Here is a 23,789-nt window from a genome sequence, read left to right on the forward strand (position 1 = left end):
GAGTGAAACACCTCTCAGATTTATGTTTTCTGGGTAATTTTTTGTTGCTGTAGAACCTGAGTGTTGCTCTGACACATTCACAGGGTTTCAGGTTCTCATACCATGCTGGATTTTAGGCAAGAGGAATCCAGGTGAAGAAGCTTGTGTGTGAGGGGGGAGGAAAGGAGGAGATCCATGTGAAGAGAGAAAAAAGGAGATGCACAATCAGAGGCTGAGTGTTGCTGTCAAGTTGTGCTGTTGTGTGAATGACGGTATTTTACTCGGCCCAGGGTATATTTATAGAGGAACATAAATCATACACACATGCCCTGTTCTGAGCACTGCACACCTCCAGTATATGTATCTCTAATTAACCAGCCATGGAGAGGGAAGCAGGATTGGAGCCCACAGCCCCAGCTCTGTTCGCCGACAAAGCCATGCTCTCTGTCCTAGCAGTGCCTACATTTATCTTTCCTGCAGCAGTGTTTAAAGTGAAAAGGGAGTATCAGGAGAGTTTGATAGGATCCAATTAAATTCCAGCAGATAAAATAATGATGAATTGCAGTTGAGCCCTGGCGAGATGCGATGTACATTACTGCCGTCCCCGTAGTGCAGGGAAGGAGTTGAGGTCATCAACTGCAGAAAAATAGGACACAGCTGCAGCCCAAGCACTCCTCCAGAAGTGCAGCCCAGGGGGATGGTGCATGTGGGAGTGAGGGGGGTTGCACAGGAAATTTGGATGTGTGGGTTTGCTTGCAGAGGAGCAGCCCCTCTGCTGCCTTCCCCAGAGATGGGCTGGGCAGGTTGTGGCTGAAGTGGGATAGATGCCCTGTGGAAAGGGGGTGTGATGGCTGTGGGGCTGCCCTTCCTCCTCTGGGATGGGAAGGGCTAATGCCTTGTCCAGTTGGCATGGCATTTGCAGGAGCATCCCAAAATGCATCTCCGTGTGATCTGCCCACAGATTTGGGGCGTTTCCTGCTAGCTGCAGCTGTGTCCTCTGTGTGGTTCCCTGGAGGCACATTCTCAGAGTGCTGAATCCCTTATCCCAAGGGGAAGCTGGGTAGCTCTCAGTGCCTGTTGCTTCTAGCTGGTTGGGTGTATGAGCAGTGGGCTTGCCAGAATCAAAAGTGGGACTTTCGGGGCAGCTGACAGCCACAGCCCTTGCTTTGTGCGGGGCTGGTGGCATTCCCTGCATGGGAGTAGGGTGGATGTGAGAATTGGAGGTATGAAAAGAACATGAGGTTGATGGTTGTTACTTGGGAAGATGCCTGAGATAAGTTTTGGGTAAAGAGCCTTGAGAAAGGCTCAACGAAGAGTTCTCTTGCCTGAACTGCATCTTTGCAGAAGGAGACCTTGCTGGGAAGACCAGTATCCAGGTGGATAGGGCTGAAATATTGTCTGTCCTCTCTTCCATATTTGCCTTGTAAGCTCTTCAGGGAGGGACAGGGAGGCTCGCTGGGTTAGGTAAGGAGCCAGGCAGTTCTCATCTCAGTTGCTGACTCACTTGATGACATCTTTTCTCTCATCCACTTCTGTGGGCTGTGCTGCATCAGAACACATCACTTTTGAGCACCGTTGGTTTGCTCTCAGGCTGTGCCTGTTTTTGCTCCCAGAGCAAATGTCCCTTTCTCATAGCTTGTCCTCATAGCAGTTGCCAAGCCAAATCATCCAGCTGGGGGTCCTGGGCACCTTTGTAGAGTGAAAGATGGTCTGACAACAGGACTGCCTGGGTAGGTGCATTTCCCCACTCACACCCATCCCAGCCTACTCTCCTGCCACTCGTCCCAGTCTGCTGCCAGCCACTGGGATTGATTAACTGGGAAGTTAATAACAGTTAAGTGTTTAATGGATGTTTAACACCATGTTAGCTCCGAACAGGGAGGAGCCAGCGTGATGGAACCTGTTGGCTGTCTGTGAGCTCTTTTTTGGATCCCATAGGATGGACAGATTGGTAAGCATCCCCTGCCTGATCCCCACCAGCTGTGGGGTGTTCAGTGTTGGAAGGTGGCTGCTGCTTTACTTGGATGCTGTTGCCTCCCTGGCTGTGGCTGTGCCTGTGGGTGGAGAGGCCACAGCCAGGGAGTGCTTACACTATGGCAAGGGCTGTTGTTAGGAGGCCTTTTGGAAACACCTTTCAAAATACAAGATGCTTTGGAAATTAAAGAGGGATCTGATGGATCACCAAGTCCCAGGAGGCCAAGCCTGGAGCTCCTGCAGCTGCAGCTCTTGTCAGTGTGCAGCCAAGTCCTGACTCAAGCTACAGCATTCTACAGGAACCAGGAACAGTATCCAAGCCACAGACCCACTGCTGTCTCTGCGGGGCAGGTTAGAGGCTGCTGACTGACACGCAGATGCAGAGGACACATTTTTCATTGATAGCCATATTCCTTTGGTGATCCCATGCTCTGAACACCAGCTGAGGTAATGACTCTTGCTCTGCCACTTCTCTTCACACAGTCTTGTGCTCCCACTGCTGCCCGCTGTCCACTCCAGCTCCCTGCCATAGAAAAGTCAGCATCCTCGGTACTGTGTCCTTTCCCAGAGGGAGACAGTCTCTCATGCAATTGGCCTCTTGCTGTCTCAGGACCGGTGCATGAAGAGTTAATATTCTCCCTCCCTCTCCCCCTATTCTTCTTCCTCCAACCCACCTCCCAGAAGAACTAATTTCCAAAAGCAGCCGGGGCAGAGAGATGCAAATAAGTGTTTTGGACAGCTGCAGGCTGGATGCCTTCCCGAGATGCCAGGGCCCCAAATGAGACATGTCAGAGTACAAATTGAAAATGCCAATTTCACTTACACTGCCACGTGGCTCGTCACAGCTAAATTCTGCTCCGGTGCTGCCACCACCCTCCCCAGCATGTGCTCCCTCCTGCTGCCAGGGGAATGGTCTCTGCTCACTGCTACAGGTCTGGCCAGCTCCTCATCGTGGTTCTGTTGAGGATATCCTGGGGTGGGAGTAGGATAGGATGAAGTGAACAGATCTGGACTTTTAGCCAAGTTCTGGCTTTATCTTCCCAGACCTGGTAACAGGAATGTCGCCGAGAGGCTCTGGTGGTAGATGGTGCATGGTGGAGGTGTGGTGAAGGTTGTCTGAGCAAACACGACAAGAGGTGCCATGTCTGGGGGTTGTGTTGGGGGGTGATGGGGCTCTGCCTGTAAAGAGGAGATGGTGGTGAAGCTGTTGCATTTGCAGCTGGGTGTGTTATATGTGACAACTGCAGTGTATGGCTGACCAGCAGCAGTCTTCCTTCCTGGGAAGGGCTTCATTTTGGGGTCCTCCACCCTGTTGTTTGGGTGGATGGGCTTGTGGACAAAGGATGACCAACAAAAAGCTGTAATGGAGGACCAGGCTTGGCTCTCACTGGCACTCTGTAGAGCTGAAGGAGGGGTGTGTTGCCATAGCCAGGTCTCATGCTGGGTGTGTGCCCCATTTTGATGCCATGTCTGATGCTGGGCTGGTGATGTTGCCTGTCTGAGAGAGACTCAGCACTGAAGGGACCAGCTTTGATGGTCAGGTGAGACGACTGAAGTGTTTTCCTGGGCACACTTCCTGGGTCTCCTTCATGAGCCACATACCTGGGCCTTGTGGAGGGGTCAAATAGAACAGACCCACTGCAGAGGGTCCTGTGGGGCAGCAGCTGAGGCAGTGCTGGAGATGCTGAGGCCACCTCTTCTTGGTACGGCCTGGGGCTGCGGAGGGCGATGCTGGGACTGGCTGGAGGTGGTGGCAGGGCTGTGGCCAGCCTATGGCCGGGTGAACCACTGCCGGTGCATCTGCTGCTCTAACGAACTCCAGCAACCCATGAATCATTCATTTAATCTCTCCTGACACGCCTGTCATTTTCTCAGGCGAGGAGTGGGGAATCTCTTGCCGAAGGAGGTCATTAGCTGTCAGGGATGGTTCCAAATGCCTTCCTGCCTCTGTATCGATTAAACCTCTCTGTCTGCATGCAGGGGCTTTGCAGGGAATACTGATGGTGCTGCTGGGGCTGGGACTCAGATGTTGAGGCAGGGGAGAGGGGTCTGGGTGGGGAGAAGGCACTGGCCTGCTGGAAGAAGCAATGGAGGTAGATAGGTCTGGGCAGCAGAAGGCCCAAGGGCCTGAGTTTCGGGTCCCCTAAAGCTGGGGGGGGGTGGGATTCCCTGGTGTCACCTTCCTACATGGAAACTCAGGATGGTGGTTTCAGTTGTGAAATGGAGTGCAGCTGATGTGCAAGCACAGTGTGGAGCTGGGAGTGGAGGATCTTGGCGTGTGGTGTGAAGGGAAGGAGTGCTCTCTCCTGAGATCTTTCTGAGGGCTAGTGTGGCACTGGAGTGGTCCTTAGCTCTGTCCCACCCACAGCCATGTGGCCACAGCATTGTCATTTTGTTATGGGTGATGGGGCTGGAGGGGACTGTGAGGGACATCCTCCCACTGGCTGTCAGGTGTGACTCTACTGAATCCACTCTTGTGATGTACCCAGCCTGTCTGCCCCAAGCTTCACTAGTGATGACCATAATCCCAAATGTCCAAGTGAGCATCCCTGGAGTGGGGAGGACATGGGGAAGGACTCAGGAGCCTTGTGGGGAGAAGTACATCTGTGTTGCAGAGGCACCATCTGTTTCTTCATTTTCCAGCAGCAGCAGCTTTAGACCTTTCAGTTGATGGGCTTTGGGTCTGTTTACAAACCCTGTTTTGCTGCTTTATCTTTTTTTGTCAGTCCAGCCCATTGGTTTCATGTGCTGTGACTGATGCTTTGACGAGTGGCTGTCAGACCTGTTTGTTCCTAGCCAGCAAGTCCCAGCCAGGACCCCATCCCTCTCCTCTGGGCTGATGGGAGACATCCATGTTATGGATGTCTCTCTTTGCCCCTCACCACCAGGACATTTTGCTACAATAATTAACAGCCTCTGCCTCCTTCTGTTTCCTCCTGCAGTATTTCTATGAAGGGAATGACATCAGTGACCTGCCTGTCAACTTGTCTGTGGTCTGGAATGGGAACTTCGTCATTGACAACCCCCAGAACATCCAGGGTGAGTGAGGGATGGGATTGGACCTGGCCCAGTGCCCCCTCAGCCTCCAGCCCACCCTGGCTCTGACCATAGTTTGCACCAGTGCTTTGATGGGTTTCTAAACAGGAGGCTTTTTCCAAGAAGCTTTGGGAGGCACTCTACTTTGGTGTTGAGTCCAGGGTGCTGCTGGCTCCTGCCTGTAGGGGTTTGTCCCACTGGGAGTTAGTGGGAAGGGGCTAGAGCAGGTGCTCATTTTCCCCCAAAAGCTTTGCCCATGGGCTGGGGGGCCCGTGCTGAGCCCAGCTCCTCCTGCCGTTGCAGCCCACCTGTACAAGTGCTCAGCGCTGCGGGAGAGCTGCGGTCTGTGCCTCAAGGCCGACCCGCGCTTCGAGTGCGGCTGGTGTGTGTCAGAGCGGCGCTGCTCCCTGCGCCAGCACTGCCTGGCCTACGAGAACAGCTGGATGCACGCCAGCAGCGGGAACAGCCGCTGCACCGACCCCAAGATCACCAAGGTACGAGGGGATGGGTGGGCAGTGATGCCCTGTGCCGAGGGACTGCAGTGGGGGATGGAGGTGGGGAATGTGGATGGGGCTCTCCAGTGGCAGCTCACAGCAGCCAGATCTACTTGGTGTTTAATATTTGAGTGGTTTTTTGTCACCACTTTCATTTCCAAGACTAAAATCCTCTCTCTGCCACTCCTATGCACTGGGCTTTCTGGCTCATTTCCAAAATTCCAACCCCTCCTGCACATGACTGAGGGATCCAGGAAAACTCTAGGTTGCTTCTTGTGTTGCCATGTGCACTGTGGCCAGTAGTTCATCATCATCCTCCCATGTCCTTGACACCTTTTATGACCTTTGATTATAAGATTGTGTGTAGTAATATTCACATGCCTCTTGGGCTGGGATCCAGGTTCACAAGGAGAGACTGGTGGGTATTTCAGCTGCATACCTTTTGCTAACCCACGGCTGGCTGGGCCTTGATGGTGTTAATTACTGGAGTCTTAGCACAGGATCTGATCTGTTTGGGTTTCAGTGCCTTATCTGATGGAAGCTGGAAATGAGAGTCTTGGCTTTTCCCAGTGCGTGCTGCCTCCCTCTCACACACATGGGCCCTGCAGTGTGCTGGGTGGCAGCCACGTGGAGAGAGGGGGGAACAGCCCTGCTGGCCATATCCCAACCTACAAAGAGCCCTACCTGCAAGAAGTATTGCCTGCAGAGTTGTCTGGGGCTGGTGGAGTGCTGGCAGGAGGAGGGATCCATTCCTGAGGAAGTGAGATTGAGCCTCAGAGCCTGCATCCCTACCTGGAGGTCTGCTGTTGTGTGCAGAGCTGCAGGGCTTCTGTGTCACCGTGCTCAGGGTAAACTTCCCAAATCCAGATACTTACGGATGATGGGAGTGGAGAATGCTGTGGAGCAGGTCATAGCCAGGGTTGCCACACTGTAGGCTGTGCCCTTGTCCTCTTGTGTTCAGGTGACCAGGGCTGCAGGCATTTACACACACACACACCACTCACAGCAGCTTTCCAGCAGCTGATGGTGCCCAGCATAGGTAACAGCAGTTGGTCCAGAGCTGATGGTAACAGCGCTCTCCTACCCTGAATCATGAAATTTTACAGTAATTGCAGGTGCAGCAGGAACAGATCTGTTAGCAGGTGGGGTTGACCTTGGCACTGCTCTGTGTTAGTGCTCTGGGGAGTGGCAGTCAGCGTGGATGTGCAGTAGCTGTTGGTGTGATGCTGCTCCTGTAGCCTGCCTGTTGCCTGCTGCATCCCACTACCCCAGTCCCACACCTGGGCTGTGGGTATGCTTGCAAATGGTCCAGAGAAAAGCCTAGTGCAGAGAGGGCAGCATAGGCTGATGGGGGAGAAGAGTCTCCCTACAGTGGTTTTGTGAGGAGGTGGAGCCTCCTTCCTGCCCACCTCACTGGAGTGCAGGTATCTTCATGGGTGGTGGGGCTGGGCTGGGAGATGACCATGATCCTTCACCCCAAGGGTAACAAATCATTTACCCATTGTTCAGTGGTGGAGCCAAGCCCCTTCCAAACCTCTGTGATGTCTTGCCTGGTGCTCACTGTGACCCTCAGAGTGACATCCTTTCCCTTGGGTAGGGGGTACCCCTTGGCCTCTGTACCTCCTGGCTGTGCTGTGGCCACCGGAGCTGAGAGCAAGCCAGCTGTTTGTACCCGCTGGAGCTGTTTGCTCATTGATGTAAAAAGACCCAATGAAACCAATTAGGAGAAAAGCAGCATTGTTTGTTGGGGCCAGGGGTCTGGAGGTGGAGGGGGGGAAAGGGGGGGCATTGAGCAGCTATTGCTCTCCTTGGCAGCTCCCCCCTCCCACACACCTTGTTTAGCTGTGACCTCCCTGTGCTGGGTGGCCAACAATGTCATTTCATTCCTGGGCTCCTTCCTCCCCGAGCGCGTGGCCCTTGCCAGGCTTTGCGGAGGAGGAATCGAACATGCCGGAGCAGCTTTTAGCACTCATTTAGAAACACCAAACAAACAGCCACTTCTTGCCAGCCGCCTCGCCAGAGCTTTTTTAAGGGGAAGACCCAACCTGACGCTGGCTGCAGCTGCTAGAATGAGCTCCAGTTCCAGACTTGGGCAGGGGCTGAACAAGCTTTAGGCAAACAGTGGTTCCCCACAGCCCTAGAGGGTTTTGTTGCTGTGTAAATAGTGAGTTGTGACTGCCTTGGCATGACCCAGGGCTCAGGCAGCAGTCTAGCTCTGATGCTGATCTGGGACATGTCCTGCAGGATGCCTTTGTGGAATGGGACTGGGTGCTCTTGTCTGAGTTTGTGCGTACTGAAGGTCACCAGTCCAGTGTGAATCCAAAGGGCTGAAGTCGATCCCAGTGGCAGTGGCTGTAGTGGGATGGGTGGAAACAGCCCCTGGCTCCATGCAGCCCGTCAGGGCTGATAACGTGGACAAGTGTCCACTGCTGCATGTTTCCCACCCTCAGCTCATCTGCTTTTCCTTGCTGTGGAGATGATGTTCAGGGATGAGGCCTTCACAAGGAGGAGGAGGAGGATCCATCTGGCTAAGGCCCCAGGGCTGCAGCTGCCCAGATTTTCCAAGAATGCAAAGAGCTTACATGTGTTTGGTGGTGGCTTGAACCTGTCCAGGAGCTGGGCTTAGTGCAGGCAGAGGTGCCTGCTAGTCCTAGAGGGGATCTCAGCCAGGAGAGCAGAGGAGGCCATCACCTGCAACTGAACCATCTCTTCCCCTGGGTCAGGGTGTGATTTCTTCCTGGGCTGACCCAGCCTGCATTCCCCTCTTCCTCTCCTGCTGCCTGCAGCTGCCTTCCTCTCTGCTGTGTCTTCATATCACTGGGGACCCAGCTGTATCCCAGGGCCCACCCAGGGCATGCAGCTCTGTCATTCATCCCAGTTAGTGCTGCAGGTGGGCACTTGACCTCGGCCCAGCAATCACTGATGTAAAACTGCCTGTAATTGCCTGGTTGGAAGTAGCATCCCCACATCCCTTGGAACATGGCCCACACCTCTGTTTATCTCTCATTCTACCACTGTCTGTCAGGCCATACCTGTCTGCTTTATTTGGCATCATCCTGGTACATGAGCGTGGTGCTGTGGTGAGGTCCTCTCCCTTTCCATCTGGCCTCAGCAGAGGGTTTGCTGGTGAAGAGAAACACATTTCCCCTCTGCCTGCCATTTCAACTTTGCAGGGATCTGTTGGAGATTCTTTCTCCTTTGAGGACATCTTAGACATGGGAATCTCATCCCTGGGCACCTGGGACCTGGCCAAAAGCCAGGCACATCCAGGGGCTTCCTTGCCAGTCAGCTGGAGCCATGGCTGATGCTGCCTTGTCCCCTTCAACTCTTGTGTCCTTGTCACCTAGAAGATGGCTGTGTCTGCAACAGGGTGTCCATATCCCAGCTCTCTGCTTGGACACATCTCATATCTCCTGGCTTGTTCCTGGTGGGATTTTGTGTATATAGCTGTCACTGGGGAGGTCTTTCCTGCTCTGTGGGCAACTTACAGATGTGCTGGCATTTCTCATCACCTGTCTGCTTCTTGCTGCTTGTAACAGCCATCCTGCAGCTGCCTGGCTGCAGCCTGCCCGAATGAGGTGTCCCTGTGGCTCTGCTTCCTTGTGACTGACCATGCTCTCTCCTAGTTGTTCCCTGAAACTGGCCCCAGACAAGGAGGGACCCGTCTGACCATCACTGGCGAGAACCTGGGCCTGAAGTTTGAAGATGTTCGCGGGCTAATCCGAGTGGGCAAAGTGCCGTGCACCCCCATCGAGAGCGAGTACATCAGTGCTGAGCAGTGAGTGCCTGGGGAGGGGTGGGTGTGCTCCAGATCACCTCAGGAGGGTTGTGGACAGCAGTGATGGTATTCAAATGCTGCCCTTGAGTGCAAAAGACATAGAGCTGACTGGGCTGAGCTGGGAGGAAAGTACCTGCTGGTTACGGTTGCTCTGGGAAGAGCTGAAAGGCTTTGGTGAAACTTCTCTGAGGGTTGCCAGTGTCAACTGCCAGCACCTTGGTTTCTCATGCATCTGCTGGCACCTGAGAATTTTGCTTTGCACATGGAGTGTCTTGATCCCAGGACAGTGAGTTTCTTACTCTTATCTCTTAGGATTGTGTGTGAAATTGGAGATGCCGGTACGAACAAGGTCCATGAGGCACGGGTAGAAGTGTGCATCCGTGACTGCACACCCAGCTACCGGGCCATATCCTCCAAGACCTTCACCTTTGTGGTAAGCCCCATGCTGGGGACAGGTCTGACACCTTGAAAGTGAGGCGATGCTGGGTGGTTTTGGGTGGTTTTTTTGGCATCATTTGGCATCATTTTCCTGAGGGGCAGGCAGAGATTCTCTGGTCAGGCATTGAGTCATGATGATTGAATTTCTCCAAGGCTGCCACTGCTGTGCCTCCTCAACTGTCCTGCTGGCAGTGCCAGGCTTTAGTACTGTGCCCGGCTGCTGTCTCATAGGTTCCTCTCCTCTGTGGCTCTGTCACCTGGTTAAAGCTGTTTGGGAATGTGGGTTCCAGTTCCCAGCCTGTCTGACTCCAAGGATGCCCTTTTCCTTTGACAGACGCCCACTTTCTCCCGTGTTGTCCCAGCCCGGGGTCCTCTCTCTGGTGGCACCTGGATCGCCATCGAAGGCACCCACCTCAATGCTGGCAGCAATGTCTCCGTGACCATCGGGGGACGGCCCTGTGCTTTTTCCTGGTGAGGGGCACAGAGGGTGGTGGGGGATGGGCGACAGGCACCTTCAAAGGCAGTGGGACCCCCAGACAGGGCAGCAGCCAGAAGCCTGGGCTAGGAAGCCAAGAGGGACCATGGGAACCAAACCCCCTGGGTGGCCAAAGGATGTGTCTCCTCTTGAAACCTCTGTGTGTCAGAGGCTGCAGGAAGAGCCCTAAGAACAGAGATTTTTCTCTAAAAGCACAAAGCCCTGAGGCATGAAGTGGATAATTTTTAGATTAGGGATGATAATGGAGCGGCTCTTTAAATATTTTCCTGCGGTAATTACTGGTTATCAGCCCTAATCGCTGCTGTTTGCAGCCGCTGCACGATGGGAACGCTCAGGAGCTGCTCAGTCTTTCCCGGCTGCCTTTTGTTTCATTTCTTGGATTTTTCATTTTTTGTTTTTTTCTCCTTTCTCTCTTCACCCCCCAACTCTTTCAGAAGGGGAGAGGGGCTGGGGCAGGGGGCCTGCCGGGCAGCCCTGGCCTCCCTCCTGTCCAGGCACTGACAGGTTGTGTGTTTCTGCCCCAGGAGAAGCACCCGTGAGATTCGGTGCAGGACCCCCCCGGGGCACACCCCCGGCGGCTCCCCCATCCTCATCAACATCAACCGGGCAGAGCTGAGCAACCCAGAGGTGAAGTACAACTACACAGAGGACCCCACCATCCAGAAAATTGATCCTGAATGGAGCATCAACAGGTGAATTGCAAGGAGCTTGTGGGATGCACGGGGGACTGTTTTCTGTACGGATTTCCCGCTCCTGATGGGCACATCTCAGTGCTGTGGTAACTGCCAGGCTGCACTCCAGAGATGTGGCAAGAGGAGTGTGAGCAATGGCTTGGCACTAGGGCCCTGCAAACTCCTGGCCTACAGTGCTCAGCCTGGCAGGGGGCAAGAGCAGAGTGCTTTGGATCTGCTTAATTTCAGCTTGACATTTGGCAGCGGCAAATAAAATTAAAATATTTCCCATCGGGGGATTTTTTCAAAATGTTTACATATTTTTCTAAAAGGTTTGAATTGGCTGGAGAGGAGGCGAAGGAATCCATTAAGAGCTAGTGCCAAGGGAAACCTTCCCCAGGCTGTTGATGAGGAGCAAGCTCCCCAGAGGCATGGCCAAGGTCTCCGGAACCATGGGGCTTTTAACGCCAAGCCATGGAGAAAACCTGGCAGCGTTCAGCCTCTCCTGTCACCCATTGCCTCTGTGGTGGAGAAAGGGTGGCATAGAGGAGCTTGTACTTCTTGGGATGCTTTCCTGTTGTGAATGCTTAGTTGACTTTAGCTTGGGAGCCATCTTCAGACCCTAAACCTGCACACAGGGTGGTATGTCAGTGTTAATTATCAGGTTTTATATCTCTAGTTGGCCCTTGGGTCACCTGAAATGATTTGACATTCGTGCATGCCAGGTCCTGCCAGCCTTGCAACATGTGGGTTGGATAAGACATCTCTGGGTCATGGTGGCTCACCCAGGCTGGGGCAGATGGGCATCTGGCTGGAGATGAGGGCTGCTTCCTTCCTGGAACTGGAAGCTACCTTTCCTAACCCATTTACTCCATGTCTCTAGTGGTGGGACGTTGCTGACTGTGACTGGCACCAACCTGGCCACCATCAAAGAGCCCAGGATCCGGGCCAAGTACTGCAGCTCTGAAAGGGAGAATGTAAGTGGTGCTGACTGGGGCTGGGGGCAGAGCACAAAGAGGAGGGATGCTGTCTGTGGTGCAATGTAGGGCAGAAAGTGCACCCTTTGCCCTTCAGGTGGGATGGTCTGGAGAGGCTGAGCTCCAGGGGTGGCTGCCCAAAGAGAGGCACCAATTTCTCTGCCGAGCCTCCAGCCAGGTGCTTTCAGGAGAGGGTTGAGAACTCAGCATACAAAACTGGTGGGAGTTTTGTGGGATATCCATAGTATATTGACAGAAAGAGCTCATCCCTAGTGACATCTTGCCTGCCACCCCTTGCATGTCCATTTCAGACAGGAGTCTGTCTCTGCCCTGGAGTGGGATGTGATGCCTCTTGATAGAACAGAACAGGAGATTCCAAATCTAAACCCTGTGTCGAGAGCTTTCAGGAGATCCTTGTGGGATCTGATCCTGACCACCTCATTGGGAGTGGGGTCTGACCTCATTCCATGCCTCCTGCAGAACTGCACCGTCTACAATGACACCACCATGGTGTGCTATGCTCCCTCCATTGACAACCCTGTGCGGAGCCCTCCAGAGCTTGGCGACCGCCCGGATGAGATCGGCTTTGTCATGGATAACGTCCAGGCCCTGCTGATCATCAATACCACCAATTTTGTCTACTACCCAGACCCTGTCTTTGAGCCGCTCAGCCCCACAGGGATGCTGGAGCTGAAGCCCAGCTCTCCCCTCATCCTCAAGGTAAAGAGAGTCTGCACCTGGGGGCAAAGATAGGGACATGTCCCTCTGTGGAGGTGGCATTTTGTCTCTCCTGGAGCAAAGATTTTGCCATATTTTGGGGTTTTTTTAACATTTCCCATTGCATGAGAACTGACAGTCTCATTCCTTGTTCCCTCAAAGGGCAGGAACCTTCTCCCTCCAGCTGCTGGTAACTCCCGCCTCAACTACACGGTGCTGATTGGAGACACTCCCTGCACCCTCACAGTGTCTGAGACACAGCTCCTCTGCGAGTCCCCCAACCTCACTGGCCAACACAAAGTCACAGTAAGTGCTGGCACTGGTGCCTTTGCTTCTTGTGCCTCATGTGTCTTAGAATTTCAGTCTTTATCCCAGCACCAGCCCTGCTGTGTGCTCGTTCTTGAATGAGGACCAGATAGTAGGTGTATGGGCAGGAACATCCTCAGGAGTCATCTTCCTGCTCCCTAGGTATCCCTCTTCCTAATTGCATGTTTGGTAGAACCAAATACTTTGTCACCCTCCTGCATGTTCAGCTTGGTGTTATTGTGCCCTGGCTGGTGCTGGGTACAGGGCAGGGGGGATTCCCACCTCTGCCTCGCAGTGCTGGCACATGCTGCAAAGCAGGTTCCTTTGTTTGTGGAGTTGTAGTGCAGCAATGCTTGCGCTCCAGGACTCTGCCATGTTAAAAGGGACCCAGCACAGTCCTCCCCAGGCTCCCCATCCATAGGGAAACTCTCTTTACATCCCATCTGTTACTGTAATGTTGTCTGAATGAGACATCAAACTTGCTGCCTGCTCTACGTGCACTGGCAGCATGTGTGCTGCATGCCATTAAGGCACCTTGAACTGCTCCAGACCAGCCCCTGCCGTACCTGCATTTGTCCACATCATTCAGGCCATGGGCTGGGAGTTGCGTCCCCATTCCCAGCACGGTGGGCACAGCAGGGAGTGTTACCTGTGGCACATATTCCCTGACAGCAGGTCCATTTTTTCCCCTGCTGTGGTGCAGATCAAGGCTGGAGGGTTCGAGTTCTCGCCAGGGACGCTGCAGATCTACTCAGACAGCCTGCTGACCCTGCCTGCCATCATCGGGATCGGTGGTGGTGGTGGCCTGCTCCTCCTCATCATCATCATCGTCCTCATCGCCTACAAGCGCAAGTCCCGGGATGCTGACCGCACCCTGAAACGCCTCCAGCTGCAGATGGACAACCTGGAGTCCCGGGTGGCCCTGGAGTGCAAAGAGGGTGAGGAGTCCCTTTGCCATCACCGTGGGGGTCTTTGGGTGTTTCTTATTGCTCCAAGCCCTTTCCTTGCTGCCTTTCAGAGAGGGAATGGGAATGAGAATGGGAATGAGAATGGGTATGGGAAAAGCTGCTTTTTCAGTGGAAGGGAACTCATTTTAGGTGGGATTTAGGGATTTTTTCCAGTTAAGAAGTTCTTCTTCATTTTCCCAAGTGGGAGAAAAGAGAGCAAGCAGGGTAGCGAAGACTTCCCGTGAGTGGGCAGTGGATCTCTCATTATGTGACAGACAGATGCTGTGAAATTGGACAGAATTCCTTGTATGATACTGCTGATAAAACCTAATTGCCCATTATCCCCCTGAGCTGGCTCCAGAGGCCCTGACCCTGCCAGCCACAGCCACAACCAGCCCAGACGCTGTGAATGAAGCAGGCACCGAAAACAAGATAATAAAAAGAGAAAAGAAAGACAAACCTTTGCTCCCCCAAGTCCCCATCCCTCCACATGCCTGTGGATGGCACTGGTGACAGGGAGAGGGGAGGGAGCTGGTGGAGAGGATGGTGTCTTGTCTTCCACAGCTGGCAGATAAAAGGATCTGCTTTTAATTAAAAGGCACAATCTCTTCCCTGCCTTTTCTCTTTTCTAGTCCCGCTAGTTACAGATAAGATAGTGCGCCTTTCAAGCTGACGGTTTGTTTTTTCTCATCAGGCTGACGAGCCTGCAGTCCTCTGCCTGGCTTTCAGCTCCCTTTAAAGTGCTGTTAATTTGATTTTTCTGAGGGTTTTCTCCCCCCACCCCAACCCCCTTCCCTGGTGCATTTCCAGGACTTTTCTCCCATCAGCTTTTCCCTGTAGGTGCAATTAAAGGTTCAGGACCCTCCTGGATCATGTTCCCCTGGCAGTCACAGCTGCCTCTGTTGGGATCAGGCGGTTCTGGGGTGGGTGTGTTCGAGCTCTTCTCTCAAGTAGTATTTAGGTCAAAAAAGAAATGAGGGCAATCTTGTGGTTTAGGCTAATGTTTTCCCCAAGAAGCTCTGTTTTTGTTCAAACCTTGCTGTTCCCCCCTGCCTCCAGCATCCCTGGGAGGCTGCAAGTGCTGTGGCGGGGGGGATTTGATCCTCCTGGGACCGGCAGTTCTGTTCCCAAATCTGCCACTTCATTTGTTCTGGGGATGTCATCCCCTCACTCTTCAGCTCAATTTCTCCATCTGTGAGATGGGGACAGCAATCACAGCCTGCCAGGAAGAGGAATGATGAGAATATTCATGCCTTGGGGAGGGTCCACCCGTGGGGTGCTGGGGGTGTGGTGAGGGGCTGACTGCCAGTGCTGTGTGCTGAGACTCCAGCATGTGTTGTTTAATTCTGCTTTTCCAATTCTAGCCTTTGCTGAGCTGCAGACAGACATCAACGAGCTGACCAATGACCTGGATGGGGCTGGCATCCCCTTTCTGGATTACCGCACCTATGCCATGCGGGTTCTCTTCCCGGGGATAGAAGACCATCCTGTGCTGAAAGAGATGGAGGTGTGGATCGGTCTGTCTGTCTGTCTGTCTGTCTGTCTCTGTAGTGTTTCATATTGGGGATGTGCCTCTGCACAAGCCCCTGTGCCCCCAGGCTGGGGAGAAGCTTTGGTTGGATGCTGGCCCGGCGTGGTGCATCTCTCCGCGTGGCTGCCGGCGTGGATGTGGACTGGCTGCCAAATGCTTACTGCGCTCTCTGACATTAATATCAATATTTATATTAATATCATTGCTGCTGTCATTTTCTACAGCACTTGCTTTATTCAATTGGGTTTGTTTGATGCCTGACCGGTCGCTTGTTTTTAGCAGCGTTGTCTGACATTGCCTGCTTGCTTGGCTTCATTTCCCCATGGAGAACCCATCCTTGGCATCCTTCCTCTGCTCCCCAAACCAGCTCCTTCTCTTCTCCTGGCCTCCCTACCTCTGTATAATTTAGTGCATGCAATTGCACAGCAATTGCTTCTTGTGTGCTGGGCTGCTGTGGCCACTCTTGATTAGAGGAAGGAGGGGGGTGACCTTCGCTTCCCCTCACTGCTGACCCAGCACAGTAATTAATGTCGACGTGGGCTTCACAATGTATTTAGGAGAAGTAATTGGCCCTGGTGCAAGATGCACGGTCACTAATTACAACACAACAAGCTCTTACCAACTGCAAGTGCACGTGCTGGTGTTGTACGCCAGCATGGCTACGGTGTGGGCCCTGGCCTTCTGCCTGCTCTGTTTCCCCAGCCCCTAATCCCAGCTCTGGAGGGTGGTGGGAACCCTGTTTTCCGTGGATTTCCCTTGCAGCTCAGGTTTCCGGATGCTCAGAGCTAAAACAGGCGTGTAGGTTTCCCTGGGGCACAGCCCTTCCTGTCTATGCAGATGCCTGGCTCACCTCTCACCTCTGCTCTTGCTCTTAAAGATTTTCCCTAAAGAGGGAAAGTGGAAAGGGTATCACAAAGGGTATCAGAGGAGGAATTTTGCATTTTCTATGGCAGCCTGAGTGGACTTTGTCCACTTCCAGCTCCTAACCGAAAACATCCTGCTTGAGAGAGCATACCAGCTCAGCCTGGCTTGGGAAGCAAGGAGTTAAATTTACAAAGGGGAAAAAAAATCCCCAGAAGAGATTAAATAAAGCAACTAGAGTTGTGTAAGCTTCATATAATTTAATCAGGTTTGCTTTTATTTGTCTCTTTACTCAGAGTGTAACATTAGCTATTGCAAGTGGCGGAAGGAAGCGGCGCTTGCTCACGCACACGCTAATCCACAGTGCGCACCGGTACCAGCTCCCTTCCTCTGCAGGGTTTAGGGGGAGGCTGCTTGCTTTTTGAGAATTTAAGCCTGATTAAATGTTTAATTCGCTATGTTCATTTATTTCTGCTAATGATCAGCAAAGTTGAACATGAGGGCTTGGAATTAACAAGGGGACTTGGTGGGAGGCAGGTCTTTTGTCCAGCGGGAAAGAGTATTTTGGAGAGGGAGGTTAGAACTGCGAGGAATTTCACTGAACTGAAGAGCACCAATCCAAAGTTTTGATTGAAGTGAAATGATTTGATGTGTCAAAACTCTGTTCTTCACTTTGAGTTGGTGTTTTGAAATGAAAAGTGTTGTTTTGTCTCCAAATACCGACATGAAGCGAAATTTAATGCTCATTCACCCAATCAGGAAGACAAGGGGAGGAATTAAAGAAAAAAATGTTTTACCACGGGAAGGCTTTTATCCAGAGGAAGCCCTCTTTTCTAATGAGAAAATGGAGTATTGTAAGAATATTAATTTCTGATAACAAATGTGGTCAGGACTGGCCAGAGCTGGGCTCCTGTTGGCAATGCAGGTGTGAAAGCATCTGAGCCCAGTCCCTGCTGGGTCCTACATGGCAAAATATGGCCAGAAATACAACTTCAAATGTCTCATGTGTAAAGGGACTGTTTTAGGGTGTGTCTGCAGTGAGACAGAGCCAGATTTCTGCTATTATTTCCCTATCTGAAATCCATCCCTCCCAAACCAGATGGGTTTGCTGCTGGTGGAGCTCAGGGTTGTGGCTTTATTTGCTTTCTGTGTAATACCCAAAGTGCATGTTGCAGTGACTTGGTTGGGAATTGAGCTGCTTGTTAGCTGAAATTGAAAATTATAATTTATGTGTGTTCTTGGGAGAGAAGGAGTGTTTGTTTATGGAAGAGAAGCGTGTTTGTGTGTCTGTTTGTGGGAGAGTCTTTGTATGGAAGGGTGTGTCTATATAGACATATATAAACATTGATGCCCTGAGATTGTGTTAAACTGATGCTGGGATATACAATCTAGATAACTCTTTTTTAGGGAACTGAGACTGATCACCGAAGGGGAAGCTTGGTAGTAAGGAGAGACCTAGTCCAGCTGCTTTTTGACCCTTTTTCATCATTTCCTTTTGTGGGATTCAGGGTGAATTCAGGGTGTGGATCAGTCCAGCCACCTTCTCGTCACCCTCCCCATCACGCCTGTCTCTCAGCTTTGCTCTATCTTTGCAGGTCCAGGCTAATGTGGAGAAGTCCTTGACCCTCTTTGGTCAGCTCCTGAACAAGAAGCACTTCTTGCTGACCTTCATCCGTACTCTGGAGGCCCAGCGGAGCTTCTCCATGCGCGACCGCGGAAATGTGGCCTCGCTCATCATGACAGCACTGCAGGGTGAGATGGAGTATGCCACCGGGGTGCTGAAGCAGCTCCTGTCCGACCTTATTGAGAAGAACTTGGAAAGCAAGAACCACCCCAAGCTGCTCTTGCGGAGGTGAGTGTCCCCCTGAGAGGTCAGAGCTGTGGGACAGTGCCCAGGCATTTCTGAGCACAGTGACATGAGCTGGTGTCCTTTCAGGATGCCACCAGTCATGGCTTTGGTGTTGGTTGTGGCAGTGTGAACAATGAGTCTGTTGTCAAGCATTTCCTTGTTTGTCTGTGTGCAAGTATGAGAGGGATGTGGGACTATGTGGCCCCAGCCAACTCAGGAGCACCCATGGGATGTTCTCACTATAGTTTGGCTTGTGTGGACTCGTGCTGCCTGGGAAGGAGAGAGCAAGGTGCTCACCAGCTGTGCAGGCTGGTGCAGGTAGAGGGTACATGCTAGTGTCAGGCACTGTGGTGTGTTGCTGTAGGTCACCTGGAGAAGGGAAGGTGACCAGGTGGTCCCCCATCTCTCTTGTCATGTGCGGCATCTCTTGCCTTGCCTGGTGGCTGTGTGGGTGCCTCCATGGGCTGGCAGCAGGCAGGAGTCCTCCTTTGCCTGCTGTCTCCTCAGGGCTTACCCGCCTTGCCAGTCACATGGGGGTTTTCCTGGGAAAGTCACTCAGATCTCTGCAAGCTGGGAGTCTCACTGGGGCCGGGGGAAGTGCAAGCAGGAGGCAGCCTGCCAAGCCCTACTGTGAGTCTGCCTGCCCCATCAATATTTAACGATAGCTCTGAGCTCTCCTTCATCACGGGCTGATGAATATTGAAAGATACACCAAGTCCTGAACAAAAACTATTAATAAGCTCCACTGGTTCAGCTTGAGGCTCTCCGTGCCACTTCCTCCCTTTGCATGCCATGTGATGCCTCCCCATCCCCACCTCCAGCAGCCTGGTGCCACCAGCCTTTGGCAGAGATGCAAGGATGACTGAGGGGCACAGGGCTGGCATGTCATCAGAAAGGCTCAAGAAACCCAGGGCTTCTTTCAAAGATCAACTGATGTTCATGGCATGGCCAGACTGGACAAAGCCTGTCAGGTTTTGTACACTTGGCCCTGGGGAAACACATGGAGAAGACCCAGATGTGAGCTGGTCCCAGTTACATCCGTGTTGCCCATCTCATTAGGCACGTTGCTCTCTTACTCTCTGTGCTTCATTTATCACATTACAAGGGTGCCCTTAATGTCTCAAAGCATCTCATTAGAAGTGTGTCAGAGAGGGTGTGTTGTGCAGATGATGGCTGTCTGGGAGTAGGGTGGGTCTTGGAGGTGCCAACCGCTGTTCCCCATCCCTCTCCCTTGACTGTATTCTTAGACTCTTCTCTTCCAAGTGTTCCTCCATAACACCAGGTTTCACTGAAATATTTAGAATACATTTCCAGCCCTGAAGTAAATCAATAAAATATAAATAAAAGGCATCATGAGGAGGCCGGCAGCCGCAGTGACTGAGCTGTGGCAGCAGCACAGAGGCAGAGCCTAGCCTGCATCAGTGCCCAAAACTGCCAGTCCCCAGCCACAGTGCTCGGGGGCCAGTGCAGTTAGGACAGAGATAAGTCCTCTGGCCAGCACCTTGCTTGTGCCTCCCTGAGTGATATTTAATAAAGAGATACTGTTCTTGAAGCCACGATGCAGAGCGAGTGCTGCCGAGAGCTGTGCTTCTCTATGTGTTTGATTAGCCTTGCTGTTGGGTGTGAGAGTGTGCTTACTGCCCAGGGCAACTGGATTAGCATTGATCTAACTGGGGAGAGCTGTTATTTATTTATTTGGTTGTTGGATAATCCCCCCATTGCTGTGGCATCTGGCTCTATCATGGATAAAGACAAACATCTGCCAGAGCTTGAGTGGTGGCACTTCAAATAAGCATTATGGGCTTGGCAGGTCCTTTCTAAGGCCGAGGAGGATGTCTGCTGAATAGCTGCAGTCCACTTCTCCCTTGGCTTTCTCTCTGTGTCCCTTCCCTTCTCCCTTTTTTTTGTTCCCTGTGGTGGATTATTATTACCTGGTGGGGGCATGAAGCCTTCCCTTCCCTGAAGGCTCAGGTTATGCTGTCCTCAAATGGTTTAAGGAAGTCTGTGCTATTCTAGGGAGGACAAAAAGGGCTAAGCCCCATTACCACAAGAGAAAACCTTGGAAGAGACCATATGACACCAAGTCAGCTTGAATAAACTCTGGGAAAGTGGATTTCCTGCCCCAGCCATCTGGTCTTTGGGAACTGCTCCTGGCCCATCTGCTGGGCATGGCATTGCCGTTGGACAGTGCATAAAATTGGGCAGTGGGACTCCTTCTGATGGCTCTAACATTTTGGTTCTTTCTGGAATTTGTTTCTTGGGTCAACTGTATTTTTTTTTCCTGGTGCAAGAGGAATGCATGCACATCCCTGAGGTTATTCATATTGCCTGTGCGTTCAGGACCATCTGCATTTGCAAGTCCCTGATCTGATAATTAATGGGTGGATAAGCTGAAGATTTTAGAAGGAGTGAAGGCCATGTTAAAAATAATGGACATGTTAAGGGGAGTTTTAATCTTACAGCAGAGAGGTAAAGTGTGATGCAGAGACAGGCATGTTAAATTGCACTTGTAGTTTCACCAGGGTTCACCAGGATCTGGTGTCACCCTCAGCTCCCTCCATGCCTCTGTGTTCCTCTCTCTGCTGGCGTGACACATCCTGGCTGCACCAGTACAGGCACCCCGAGGTCCCTCATTCTATTCAGACCCCCATGGCCCACAGCGGACACAGGCAACTCCCTGGACCTTCCCTGCTATGCTGCTTTGGAGCACAATTGCAACTGGATTTGAACTGTGCTTTAGGAAACTAGGGGAAATATATAGGTATTCTCAAGGTAGCTTTGGCTGCTTCATTTTACTGCATATGCAAAAGATGAGAGGCATAGCTCCATTTTTAAATTTCTTTTGGAGCAAGTAGGTGCAGCATTATACACTTACAAATTCCTACATCAACACCCCACTCCAAGAAGACACACAGCAACCCTAAACTTCAGGCCTAAACTGCAGGCATGGAAGGGTTAAATTCCAAGCCTGGCACAGTGTCTATGTTCCAAAAGTACATGGAAAACAGGTTAAGGTTCCAAACAATGCTCTTATTTTTTCCTTCTTTAATCCCTGTGCTTTCAGCTGAATTAATAGTGAGGATAAGTTCGATCAAAAACCCATTTGGGTCAAAGCTTGCAGACCTAAATCTGGTTGTGGCTTTAACCAAGGCCATGTACCAGTGAACTGGTGGTGGTCAGTGACCTCTTGCTCTACTATGCACCCTGAACTTTGATGCTTTAGAGATCAAGAGCTGCTTTAGGGGTTGCAGGGAAGACCCATGTCACCAGTAGTGGTGGCCTGCATCAGGGCAATGGCAGTACTGAGTGCACTGCAGGACCAGAAGACAACAGCAGCTCCCAGGTGGGGAAAGGGGTTCCAGCTAGATCTGTTTTTGCCTTGCGACCTCAGCCCTTCTTTCAGGTTGTACTTCAACTAGGGAGCTTGAGGTAGGTTTGGGGACATTGTACTTGGCCTCATACAATCCCCCTGTGTAGAGAGCTGCCTAGTTCCAGTGGGATGTTGTAGAAGAAACAAAGTTTATTGAAGTAGAAGGTACCAGGGAGAAGCAGAAAGCTTCTCATCCCCTGGTGAGACTCCCGGTGGGACAAGGTTGAGCTTGACTTGTTGCAGTTCTCCAAATACACTGGGGACCAATTTGCTTTTCTCTCCTGGGGGGTCTGCTGAATGGCAGGCTTTCCAGCAGAGCTTGTTCTGTCTGCTTGTGCCCCTTGCTTTGAGCCCCTTTCCAGATGAAGCCTTTTAAAGCCAAAAATATTTTAGCTACAGTCAAAGGATGAGGTGGCAGTGGGTGAGATCAGAGACCTTTAATATTCTCTGCTGATGGCTTTGCTCTCTACCTTCCCCTACAGAACGGAGTCAGTGGCAGAGAAGATGCTGACAAATTGGTTCACGTTTCTGCTGTACAAGTTTCTGAAGGTGAGTTTGGGAAGGGATGGTAACCCCATGTGGTCAGGGAGATGGTTCCTGCCTTGCTGGGCCAGGTAGCACGCTACCCAAAACCCAGGCTGACATGCTCTTAAACATTGCTGCTCCCTCCCAGAGCAGAGATTGCTTCCCAGATCTCAGTTTCCATCCTGGTTTTCTGAGATGTGCTTTTGGTCTCCTTTTTGGGAAATAACTGTGATTGGGAAATGAAATCCAGATCGGGATTGCTTAATGCATAGTGGGTTTGAGATTTTAACAATGGTGCCCTGAGGAAAGATAAATCTGAAGCAACTCAGCTGAGTCTTGGAGTGGTCCCCATTCCTCTCTTCTTGCCTTTGCTTGTAACTCAGGAGGAAAAAGCCCTGAGAACTGATTCTTCTGTAGGCATTGCTATGACTGGGGCTATTTCTGCCTCTTTGAGCTGTAGTTTGATGAGTTGCAGTCTTCATATATATGGCCGCTGTTTTTCCTTCATCTCTCCAACACTGAGGTTCTGTGGTAGGGGAACTGTTTCCTGCAGGCATCTCCACTTCTGCTGCTGCTTCCCCTACCAAAGGTGCCCTTATGGGGATGGATGCCTTGAGGGGCTTGTTGACAGCCAGGGACAGAGCTCTCCACTGCACCTGCATGAGACTGCAGAGCCTTTTAGCTGGAATTCACCTCTTTCCAATTTCACTGGGGTAGCAGAAGAGGATGCCACAGTGTAAGCTCTGTTTTTACCACTGGTGCTTCTACCTATATTGAGAACATTTATTCCATCAGCACCAGTGCTTCTACTTGCTAGAGCTGCACCAGTTTCCATGCAGATTACACAGCAGCACCTCCAGCACGTGGACCCCAGGCTCAGTCCTGCTGCAACTTTGGGAAGACTCCGATGGGTGAACGGCACCTGCGATCCTGCCCTGGTTTGTCAGGCAGCAGGGCTGTTTCTTGGGATCCTGCCTGGTGTCAGTGCACTGAGACTGGGTGGCACACAGCTGTTTTTGTGAGATTTCATCCCTCATTAAGATAAAGAGGGTTTGAACTATTTCCAGCCAAGAGATGAGAGTGAGCAGGAGTCTCAGCAGAATGCAAGTGATCGTCAACGAGAGGTGATTTATAATATCATTTACATGCACTTGGCTTTTTGCCTCTGTCGAGGAATTGCCTGTATCTATAAAAATCTATCTAGCTTGCTGGAGATTGCTTGCCAGGGTGGGAGAGGACAAGAATTGTGCTGGTCATAGGGAGATGTCAAACCTCCCACCACCCCTTTGTGCCAGGGCTTTGTCCAGCAGGGCCTTTTTGCATCAGCAGTGCCCAGTGGGATCAGGTAGAATGCTGGCAGAAGGCTCCTGAGGCTCTGTGAACTTGGTGGGAAGGCAGGAGTAGCTCTCCTTGTGGATAAACTCCTCCAAGACTTGTTGAAGGGAACAGGGTTATGCTTTGGCTGAGCAAAGTGCAGTGCACAGCCTACAAACACCCTCAGCAGCATTTGGGAACATTGTATTTGTGTGTGTGACCTGACATTCCTGACCTGTCCCTGGCTGGACTAGGCTGTGTTCAGAAGCTACTTTGGATTAGCTCATGTACCACCAAAGTACTGCATGTGTCCTTGTCCCCCCTCAGAGAGGCTTCTGAGCACATCACCAGGTCTGAGGATAAGGATTAGCAGGTGAGAGGTGGGGGGATGGTGGAACCAGGGCAATGCCTCATTATAAAGAAGTCTTTGGCTACACCATAACTTAGGGATGGGAAAACACCTCCTCTCTCTGGGTGGTAGCAGCAGGAGAAAGGTCTGATGTAGGTGCACCATTACACGAGAAGC

At 51.8% G+C, this 23,789-nt stretch overlaps 1 protein-coding gene across 3 annotated transcripts in view; it reads left to right on the forward strand.

The window, feature by feature from the left end:
* The window catches only part of PLXNA1 (plexin A1), a 115,317-nt gene that overhangs the window by 72,108 nt on the left and 19,420 nt on the right, over positions 1-23,789 (forward strand). For all 3 annotated transcript variants that reach the window (XM_083869725.1, XM_083869726.1, XM_083869727.1), the window contains exons 11-23: positions 4,896-4,992; positions 5,293-5,483; positions 9,110-9,261; positions 9,574-9,694; positions 10,034-10,170; positions 10,720-10,887; positions 11,750-11,843; positions 12,324-12,563; positions 12,723-12,866; positions 13,570-13,804; positions 15,178-15,320; positions 17,801-18,057; positions 21,907-21,973. In XM_083869725.1, coding sequence (XP_083725851.1) covers positions 4,896-4,992; positions 5,293-5,483; positions 9,110-9,261; positions 9,574-9,694; positions 10,034-10,170; positions 10,720-10,887; positions 11,750-11,843; positions 12,324-12,563; positions 12,723-12,866; positions 13,570-13,804; positions 15,178-15,320; positions 17,801-18,057; positions 21,907-21,973 — 2,046 coding nt within the window. The remainder of the gene's footprint in view (positions 1-4,895; positions 4,993-5,292; positions 5,484-9,109; positions 9,262-9,573; positions 9,695-10,033; positions 10,171-10,719; positions 10,888-11,749; positions 11,844-12,323; positions 12,564-12,722; positions 12,867-13,569; positions 13,805-15,177; positions 15,321-17,800; positions 18,058-21,906; positions 21,974-23,789) is intronic.

This window comes from Zosterops lateralis, assembly GCF_965231275.1.
Source record: "Zosterops lateralis genome assembly, chromosome: 11".
NCBI lineage: Eukaryota > Metazoa > Chordata > Aves > Passeriformes > Zosteropidae > Zosterops > Zosterops lateralis.